This window comes from Simochromis diagramma, unplaced genomic scaffold (assembly GCF_900408965.1).
Source record: "Simochromis diagramma unplaced genomic scaffold, fSimDia1.1 OVJJ01000630.1, whole genome shotgun sequence".
Lineage (NCBI taxonomy): Eukaryota > Metazoa > Chordata > Actinopteri > Cichliformes > Cichlidae > Simochromis > Simochromis diagramma.
The window spans coordinates 600,911-611,692 of record NW_024386927.1 but is presented as its reverse complement, the minus strand read 5'-3'; the positions used below and the strand labels follow the sequence as shown (position 1 = coordinate 611,692).

The window sequence follows — 10,782 nt, the reverse complement described above, 5'->3', positions numbered from 1 at the left end:
TCAGAGTTTCTACCGTTGCGGCTCGAGGGCTTGATAATATTCACATGCTGCCATCACATTGTGTTGCAGTCATTCGTTGCGTACAATACACAGTAAAACTGTCAAATTTATATATTGATTCTATACAAAATCAGCACGCTCTAAAGTGTGTGTGTGTGTGTGTGTGTGTGTGTGTGTGTGTGTGCATGTGTGTGTGTGTGTGTGTGTGTGTGTAAGAGAGAGAACCCATTCCACCTAAACAGGACACATTCAACAGTGGCAGTTGTTTTGTTGTTGTTTTTGCTTTTTTGCAATTGCAGGTTTTTATCACATGTTTACTTTTGTAGCTGCATTGCTAGTCCAGTGATCTTTTATTAACAGTGGGGCAGCTTTCCAGCTGTCCTCATCGGCTCTGCACCACACGCAGCTCTCTCGTCAGGTCCCCGCATCTGACTGAAATAGGAAAGGCATGGGCAGGTCCGCCTCCCCCGACACCACACCCTGAACCCACTGCTCCACCCCTCCCCTGCAGCTGAGCCATAAACCACACCCCTCCACAATTAAATAAATAAGATATTGTTGGATATCTTAATGTCACATTAAAATTCAGAAAATCATATCATAAAAGAAAGTTCCTCTTTGATATGATGATAAACTAACTAAAATGATAAACTAAGCTTTGCACATGAACAACCCCCGTAAGTATAAAACTGTGACTATGCCAATAAAAGTCTATCTTTATTCATGCATTTGCATCAATAGACGAGCATTTCTATGGACAAAACACTTTCCTGTCCCAAAATTGAGTCACTACTTGATCTACAGCACATCTAATATTTCCATTTTGTTTAACAGTCTGTTTGGCTGCATGAGTGCAACCTGACATGGAATCAATGCTGAGACACCATGAGACTCATAGCCTGAACACATAATCATATCAGTTGAGTATGTGCCAGTGAATTCAGTGTGTGTAAATTTAATACTTGATGTTTTGCAGGGAGAAAAAATCGTACTATACGCTGAAGGCCCAGGCTGTTGACGTTCATACAGGCATCCCTCTTGAGCCAGAGTCTGAGTTTATCATCAAGGTGCAGGATATTAATGACAATGAACCTCAGTTCCCAGATGGACCCTACAGCGCCAGCGTCCCAGAGATGTCCCCAACAGGTAAGACAGCTACAGGCTCGGATGCAGTAGGTGGATGAAGAATTTAGATAGCAGAACTCATAAAGCTAAATGAAAGTGTACACTCCTTATCAAGGAAAATATATTTTAGGTATAAAAAAATACACAGTGCACAAAAATATATTAAATATGAAACCAATTTTTTTAGACAGGACAGTCTCTCGTAACAAGACCAGGTTTTTCCCAGAAACCTTTCCAGTTATCTACATTGTGTTTTAGACACAACTGAGCCAGCCAGCAATCTAAGGAGATCTCCTTAGATTGCTGGCTGGCTCAGGTGCAGCTGAATATGTCACCCCTGGTCCGATAAGGTAGGGGATAGTGAATACTGTGAATGTAATTAGCGGGTGAAGTTTTTAAATCAACTGGCTCCACAGATAAGCTACACACTGTGGAACAGGAAGCAATACTCTGCTGCAGAGAGCAAACACCAAGTGACAGCGCCACTGTCTCTCTACTGTTTTCTTCTTCAGTGCCATGTGCCAAAACAATGCAGAGCGGTTACCTACTCCCACAGAGCTTAATAATTCTACATCTTCCCTGCGTACCACTACTGTAGCTCCTCTGAAAAAGAAAGCCCGATTCCCTGGTATAACCGTCAAACATGCAACTTAACACAGAAAACTTGTAAACTGGAGAGAAACTGGGATCTTATTTAGAAGATCATCATTTAGCCTGAAAAAAACAGTTTGCTGCTCTACAGAAAAAAACTTCTGCAAAGCTAGAACGTTTTAGTATCCATCACTGATCGAAGAAAATAAGAACAACCCCATCATTGTGTCTTTTAGACCCCATTCTTATAAGACGTCCTAAAATTAATTACTTCTTCAGGCTATGATCAACCTATTTATCAGATTTTAGGTTTCAGAGCTCATCACAGCACAGAAACAGCTTTAGTGAAGGTTACAAATGATCTTCTTATGGCCTCTGACAGTGGACTCATCTCTGTGCTTGTCCTGCTAGACCTCAGTGCAGCGTTCGATACTGTCGACCATAATATCCTATTAGAGCGATTAGAACATGCTGTAGGTATTACAGGTACTGTGCTGCAGTGGTTTGTATCATATCTATCTAATAGACTCCAGTTTGTGCATGTAAATGGAGAGTCCTCTTCACACACTGAGGTTAATTATGGAGTTCCACAGGGTTCAGTGCTAGGACCAATTCTGTTTACATTATACATGCTTCCCTTAGGCAGTATCATTAGAAGACATAGCATACATTTTCACTGCTATGCAGATGACACCCAGCTCTATCTGTCCATGAAGCCAGATAACACACACCAATTAGTTAAACTGCAGGAATGTCTTAAAGACATAAAGACCTGGATGGCCGCTAACTTTCTGCTTCTTAACTCAGATCAAACTGAGGTTATTGTACTCGGCCCTGAAAAGGTTAGAAATATGGTATCTAAGCAGATTCTTACTCTGGATGGCATTACCTTGGCCTCCAGTAACGCTGTGAGGAACCTTGGAGTCATTTTTGACCAGGACATGTCCTTCAACGCACATATTAAACAAATATGTAAGACTGCTTTCTTAGGGTGTGTTTACAAGATCAAATTATCTGATCTTTCTTTTTTTGTTCTCCAAAGTCTTGGCACCCATCCATCCATCCATCTATTTTCTTCTGCTTATCCGAACCAGGTCATGGGCAGCTTAACCCAGAAAACCCTCCGCTCCCCAGCCATCACATTCAGTATATCTGGGAGAACACTGGGGTGTTCCCAGGCCAGCAGAGTGATATGATCTCTCCATTGTGTCTATCCTGGGGCCTCGTGGAGACATGCCAAGAACACCTTAGCCAGAGGTCACCCAGAAGGCATCCTAGTCAGATGCTCAAACCAACTCTGGCTCTTTTTGATGTGGAGGAGTAGTGGCTCTACTTTGAGCCCATCTCAAATGACTACAATGGTATACTGTCCTCCTCACTGTACCCACGACCCCATCTTACAATCTCCCTGTAAAATTCCTCCAACAACTGGGGCAGCAACTCTACCCTGACCCTGGGAGGACACTTCACCCTTTTCCAGCTGAGGACCATGGCCTCAGACATGGAGATGCTAATTTTCAATCACGTCACTTCACTGCAAGCTGGAGGCCACAGCATGATGAAGCCTACAGGGCACATCATCTGCAAAAAGCAGATATAAGATTCTGAGGCTACCAAGTTGGAAGCCTTCACCACTTGGTTGGATATCCTGTCTGTAAAGATTATGAACCGAATCAGTGACAAAGGGCAGACCTTCCCAGGGAGGCTAAGGAGTGTTTAGATCTCCATGTGATGTTGCAGAAGTGTGTGAACCAGAACAGCCCTACAATATTCAGGAACTCGTGGCAAATGTCACCCACCCCTGGGGCCACCAAGGAATTACTGCATTATTGAACTACGTCAGTGAACTCAGTGATGGGCAAGTTGTGCCCATTTTTCCCACATTCTGTTTCCTTTATAGGAGAATTAAAAAAAATGTCAGTATTGTCCTCTTACATATGGTGAACCTCAGTAGTGGTTCACTTCCACGGCCACAGACGCATAAAATCAAACAGGCTGCAAACATTTGTGAAATATTGGGTCATTCTCTGGAGCTCAGTGAATTCCAGTGAGGTACCATGATAGGATGCCATCTGTGCAACAAGTTAAGCTGTGAAATTTTCTCACCACTTAATATTCCACAGTTAGTGATTAGTGGTATTATAACGATGTGGAAGAGAGTAGGAGTGACAACAGCTCAGCCACAAAGTGACAGGCCAAGTAAAATCACAGAGCACGGTCAGCAGGTGTGTAGCACGCAGACGTCGCTGCTTTTCAGTTTCTAGAGAGAAACGTAATCTGTATTAACATAATCTGTGCAAACATGTTTGTCTTTGTTTAGGAACCTACGTGACACAGGTGACTGCCACAGATGCAGATGACCCCACGTATGGCAACAGTGCTCGCGTTGTCTACAGCATCCTTCATGGCCAGCCCTACTTCTCTGTGGACCCCAAAACAGGTGACAGGACAGCAGCTGGAACGTTTCTGTTACAAAGCAAGAATACTTGATACAGTTGTACTAACAGAACTCAGACGTCGCATGAATTCAGTTCACTTCATGATACCTCACGAGTTTCTCCCCAGTCCTACCCCTGAATGATAAAACAAGCACCACAAAGACAAGTTACCATGGAAACATGAGCTTTACGTTGTGACTGTTTCTATTGCAGGTCAATGTAAACATAGACCTGCAATAGAAACATAAGCGCACACATATAGTGAAAAAACAGCAGCTTTTGTTCCTGTAAAGACCTTTATTGGGAAAAAGCTGCCGGGCGTCCTTCATCAAACCGCACGTTAAACTCATTCAATTCAATTTCAATTCAATTTTATTTATATAGCGCCAAATCACAACAAAAGTCACCTCAAGGCGCTTTATATTGTGCAGTAGATACAGAGAAAAACCCAACAATCATATGACCCCCTATGAGCAAGCACTGATTCTAAATTCTAAAATAACACGTACCAGTTAAATTAAATTACAGGAGAGTCTTAAAGAGAAAAAGACATTTATACAGCATCAAATCGCAACATCAGTCGCCTCAAGGAGCTTTATACTGTAAGGTCGACCCTACAATAATACATCCAGAGAAAAGCCCAACAATCATATGACCCCCTATGAGCAGCACTTTGGCGACAGTGGGAAGGAAAAACTCCCTTTTAACAGGAAGAAACCTCCAGCAGAACCAGGCTCAGGGAGGGGTGGGGCCATCTGCTGTGATTGGTTGGGGTGAGAGAAGGAAGACAGGATAAAGACATGCTGTGGAAGAGAGACAGAGGTTAATAACAGATATGATTCAATGCAGAGAGGTCTGTTAACACATAGTGAGTGAGAAAGGTGACTGGAAAGGAGAAACTCAGTGCATCATGGGAATCCCCCGGCAGCCTACGTCTATTGCAGCATAACTAAGGGAGGATTCAGGGTCACCTGGTCCAGGTTAAACTCATGTGTGAAGAAAAGTAAACTTTGTAGCTGCTTCATCCACCACAGCAAACATCTACTGTAAAGAAACAGACATTAATATACATGAACTGTTAACTTTAAATTAGATAGCTCACAAAATCACTCATAGCCAGCACTCTTCTTGCCTCCTATTAATTTAAGAAAGCCTTCCAAGTAGACAGAGTATTTCTATATATAATTATATATAATTTTAAGTTTTGCCTTGTTTTAGATCAAAAGTCAAATATAATAAGGTATACAACCTTATTATATTAGGTACGCACCTGCATGTAGGATGATGCTGAATAACCCAACAATAACGTTAATGAGTGTCCGGATCTTGAGTTTCACTGATTACTATGAAAGGATGAAAACAAGCACATACTCAAGCTTAGATGATTAATCATCTTCAGGCTGTTTAAATCAGAGTGCCATACATGTAGTCTATTTACTGATCCTCTGGTCATGAAACATCTGAGCCTATCAGGTCACATCACACGCAGCCATGCTGGGTGGAGTCTAACATTTCTCTGATACAGGGCTTGCTTTGAACAGTGCACTGATGTCTTGATAGACCCTTTTAGTGGTACCTTGATGTTTAAGCTTGTAGTTTGTGGCCCAGCGCAGTGCAGCTTCTTTCTGTGGGAATACAGAGAAGCTGACCAGGATAGTGTGGGGGGTATGACCTTTCACTGGATCTGGAGGTCGGTCGGGGTTTGTTGGACTCTTTCCAGTTCAGATGACGTAGGGAAGACTGGGGCCCATTGTCTGCATTGATACCTCCAACATAAACTTTAGAGGGTCCCTGCCATGTTTGCTCCCTTCAGGAATGTTTAGTATACAGAGATTAACTGTCTGTGAGCGGTTTTCAAGGTCATCGTTCAGTGCAGGAGCAACTGGTTTTGGTCTTGTAATGGTGGATTTGGCTGCAGTCAACCATTCAAACTTTTCACCAGTTAGAGACGTCACTGTTGTTTGTAACTCGTCTGGGGATGCCTGTAGCAGTTTTATGGGGGAGGGGGATCACTTTTTCACACAGGGCCATTTTGGCTTTTTCCCCCCTTAATAATAAACACCTTCATTTAGAAACTGCATTTTGTGTTTACTTGCATCATCTCTGTCTAATATTTACATTTTTTGTGACAAATATACAAAAAATATTCAAATGTGGGAAGCACTTAGATGCACTGAGGCAAAATTAGGCATAGGCATACAGCGTGTGTAGACTAAAGCCAGATTCATCTTTGTCTTTCTTCTTTGTTATAGTGAAGTCTAAAATGTTAAACCAAATCCTTTCAGGTATAATTCGGACAGCTCTGGCCAACATGGACCGTGAGGTGAAAGAGGAATACCAGGTTCTTCTCCAGGCCAAAGATATGGGTGGTCAACTGGGGGGACTGGCCTCCACCACCATCATCAATATCACCCTGACTGATGTCAATGACAACCCTCCACGCTTCACTAAGAGTAACAAACTCTTAGAAATGTCTAATTTGCTCATTGTTTAAAAAAATCTACCCATTCATTCATTCAGTTACGTTGGACTAATAATAGTGTTTAATTGGTTGTCTCTTTTTACTGATCTTTCTTACTCTTTAAGGTATTTTTAATCTTCATGTACCAGAGTCAGCATCATTGGGTGCAGCTGTGGGACGAATTCAAGCCCAGGATTTGGATGTAGGCAGCAACGCACGGGTGGAGTATGCCATTGTTCCAGGAGATGAGGGCAACATGTTTGACATCATCTGTAATGGTCAAAGTCAAGAAGGGATAATTGTTCTGAAAAAGGTAAATTCACCCTTTAGTGCACGTTAGTTGCTTTCTAAGTGCTTCCTGCTGCAAAGCATTTATCCATTCACACAGCACTTTATTTTATGTCTTCAAGCTGATGATGGAAAGATTGTTTTATGCTGATGCAAAGTTCTTTAAATCATATGAATTAGGCCACGTTCACACTGCAGGTCTTAATGCTCAATTCAGATTTTTTGATCAAATCCAAATTTTTTTTGTCTGTTTTTCACACTACGAATAAAATGTGACAGCAAACGCGCTCCAGTGTGAACGGTTCACGGCCCTCAAAGCGTCACACGTGCGCAAAAGAAGACGTCACACACAACACGCTCTGTTTACAGAAGTAAAAATGTCGGCTACAGAGCTAGTAGGTGTTGTTGCAGCAGTCGATCAATTTCTGCACAGTCGTAACCGACAGAATTTTGACAAATTAATTAAAGAAAAGACACTGAGAAAAAAAAGAGCCTTTGCTTTAACAATGGCCGCCATGCTTTCTCGTTTGTCTTCTCCGGAGCTGATAATTGGCGTCTGTCTTGTGTCAGTGACGTAAAAGACGGATTTAATGCGACGTGACCATCAAACAGCAGTCGCTTTCTACAACATCGGATATGTATCGGATTCAGTACCACATACGAAAGTGACCCAGGTCAGATTTGAAAATATTGGATTTGTGCCGTGATCGGATAGATGGGTCGCATAGGGTCAAAAAAGTCGGATTTGATGCGCTTTCGCCTGCAGTGTGAACGTAGCCTGAGACTGCTTCACAGCCACATTGTTAAATGTGGTTCATAGTTCTAAATGTGTTAAATTGTCAGCGAGAATAGAGAAACACTAACTGACCGTCTGGTCCATTGTAATTGCTGTCACTGGGGTAATACCATGTAAGGGACTATTGTACTTTGTACTGTATTCATTGCTTCATACTTTGTGCTCTGGTGACAATTTTGTTATTTTGTTGAATAAAAGACACATTTGGCTGACATGAGTATTTGACCAGGACTACACAGTGATGAGTGCAGGACAAACTCTCTGACTTTCCTGTGAGAGATAAAGACATGGATGTGTACATGAAATGGTTTGAAAACATTAGATAGAAAGCAATTATATGTAACCCCTGACTCACTTTAAATAGTTTAGAACAGCCAAAACTACAGACTAGGTTTAGCAGGATTACAATAGGAAATGAGGTGACCATGGAGTCAAATGGCTGGAGACAGGAAATGAGCAACAATGGTTATTATTTTGTACAGAAATGAAAATTAAATGGTAAATGGCCTGTATTTATATAGCGCTTTACTAGTCCCTAAGGACCCCAAAGCGCTTTACACATTCAGTCATCCACCCATTCACACACTGGTGATGGCAGCTACATTGTGGCCACAGCCACCCTGGGGCGCACTGACAGAGGCGAGGCTGCCGGACACTGGCGCCACCGGGCCCTCTGACAACCACCAGTAGGCAACGGGTGAAGTGTCTTGCCCAAGGACACAACGACCGAGACTGTCCAAGCCGGGGCTTAAACCGGCAACCTTCCGATTACAAGGCGAAATCAATATTGAATCGGTGTGCAACTTTGCCAAAACAATGTCGGACTCTGTAGTTTTCTCTGGTCCCCTCCCCAATCAGACCAGGAGTGACATGTTTAGCCGCATGTTCTCCTTAAATTGCTGGCTGTCTGAGTGGTGTCCCAGAAACGATGTGGGCTTCATAGATAATTGGCAAACCTTCTGGAGGAAACCTGGTCTTGTTAGGAGAGACGGCATCCATCCCACTTTGGATGGAGCAGCTCTCATTTCTAGAAATATGTACAAATTTATTAAACCCCCCAAAATATGAGTATCCAGAGTTGGGACCAGGAAGCAGAGTTGCAGTCTTACACGCCTCTCTGCAGCTTCTCTCCTCCTGCTACCCCCCCAAAAACCCATCTCCATAGAGACTGTGTCAGCTTCCAAACAGACAAAAAACAAACTAAAAACCAGCAACAAACAACTTAAACATAAACAATCACAAAGAAAGAACAATACAGTATCCACATCTGAACCAAAGAGTAAAACAGTGAAATGTGGATTATTAAATATTAGGTCTCTCTCCTCCAAGTCTCTGTTAGTACATGACTTAATAATTGATCAACAAATTGATTTACTCTGCCTTACAGAAACCTGGTTGCAGCAGGATGATTATGTTAGTTTAAATGAATCAACACCCCCGAGTCATTCTAACTACCAGAAACCTCGAAGCACAGGCCGAGGGGGCGGTGTGGCAGCAATTTTTCACACCAGCTTATTAATCAACCAAAGACCAAGACAGACTTTTAATTCATTTGAAAGCCTGATGCTTAGCCTCGTCCACCCCAGCTGTGAAACTCAGAAACCAGTCTTACTTGTTATCATCTATGGTCCACCTGGGCCTTACACAGAGTTTCTGTCTGATTTCTCAGACTTTTTATCTAATTTAGTTCTGAGCTCAGATAAAATAATTATTGTGGGTGATTTTAACATCCATGTAGATGCTAAAAATGACAGCCTCAACATGGCATTTAATCTGTTATTAGACTCAATTGGTTTCTCTCAAACTGTAAAAGAACCCACCCACCACTTTAATCACACTCTAGATCTTGTTTTAACATATGGCATAGAAACTGAACATTTAACAGTGTTTCCTGAAAACCCTCTCCTGTCTGATCATTTCCTGATAACATTTACATTTACAATAATTGATTACACAGCGGTGGAGAGTAGACTTTATCAAAGTAGATGTCTTTCTGAAAGTGCTGTAACTAAGTTTAAGAATATAATCCACCCACTGTTATCATCTTCAATGCCCTGTACCAACACAGAGCAGAGCAGCTATCTGAACGCTACCCCAACAGAGGTCGATTATCTTGTTAATAATTTCACCTCCTCACTACGTACGACTCTGGATACTGTAGCTCCTGTGAAAACTAAGGTCTCTAATCAGAAGTACCTGACTCCGTGGTATAATTCTCAAACACGTAGCCTAAAGCAGATGACTCGTAATCTGGAGAGGAAATGGCGTGTCACAAATCTAGAGGATCATCATTTAACCTGGAGAAATAGTTTGCTGCTTTATAAGAAAGCCCTCCGCAAAGCCAGAACATCTTACTATTCATCACTGATTGAAGACAATAAGAACAACCCCAGGTTTCTCTTCAGCTCTGTAGCCAGGCTGACAAAACGTCAGAGCTCTTTTGAGCCAACCATCCCTTTAACGTTAACTAGTAATGACTTCATGAACTTCTTCACAAATAAAATCTTTATCATTAGAGAAAAAATTACCAGTAATCATCCCACAGATGTAATATTATCTACAGCTACTCTTAGTACCATTGATGTTAAGTTAGACTCTTTTTCTCTAATTGATCTTTCTGAGTTAACTTCAATAATTACTTCCTCCAAACCATCAACGTGTCTTTTAGACCCCATTCCTACAAAACTGCTCAAAGAAGTCCTGACATTAATTAATGCTTCGATCTTAAATATGATCAACTATCTCTAATGATCGGCTATGTACCACAGGCCTTCAAGCTGGCTGTAGTTAAACCTTTACTCAAAAAGCATCTCTAGACCCAGCAGTCTTAGCTAATTATAGGCCAATCTCCAACCTTCCTTTCATATCAAAAATCCTTGAAAGAGTAGTTGTCAAACAGCTAACAGATCATCTGCAGAGGAATGGTTTATTTGAAGAGTTTCAGTCAGGTTTCAGAGCTCATCACAGCACAGAAACAGCTTTAGTGAAGGTTACAAATGATCTTCTTATGGCCTCTGACAGTGGACTCATCTCTGTGCTTGTCCTGCTAGACCTCAGTGCAGCGTTCGATACTGTCGACCATA

The 10,782-nt window shown here is 41.9% G+C and overlaps 1 protein-coding gene across 1 annotated transcript; it reads left to right on the top strand.

Moving 5' to 3' along the window:
* Positions 1 to 964: 964 nt before the first annotated feature.
* On the top strand, positions 965 to 6,808 carry LOC120736708 (cadherin-12-like). The gene is made up of 3 exons (XM_040036985.1): positions 965 to 1,146; positions 4,037 to 4,156; positions 6,440 to 6,808. The coding sequence occupies exons 1-3, from the start codon at positions 966 to 968 to the stop codon at positions 6,646 to 6,648; spliced, it is 510 nt and encodes a 169-aa protein (XP_039892919.1). The 5' UTR covers position 965; the 3' UTR covers positions 6,649 to 6,808.
* Positions 6,809 to 10,782: the final 3,974 nt, after the last annotated feature.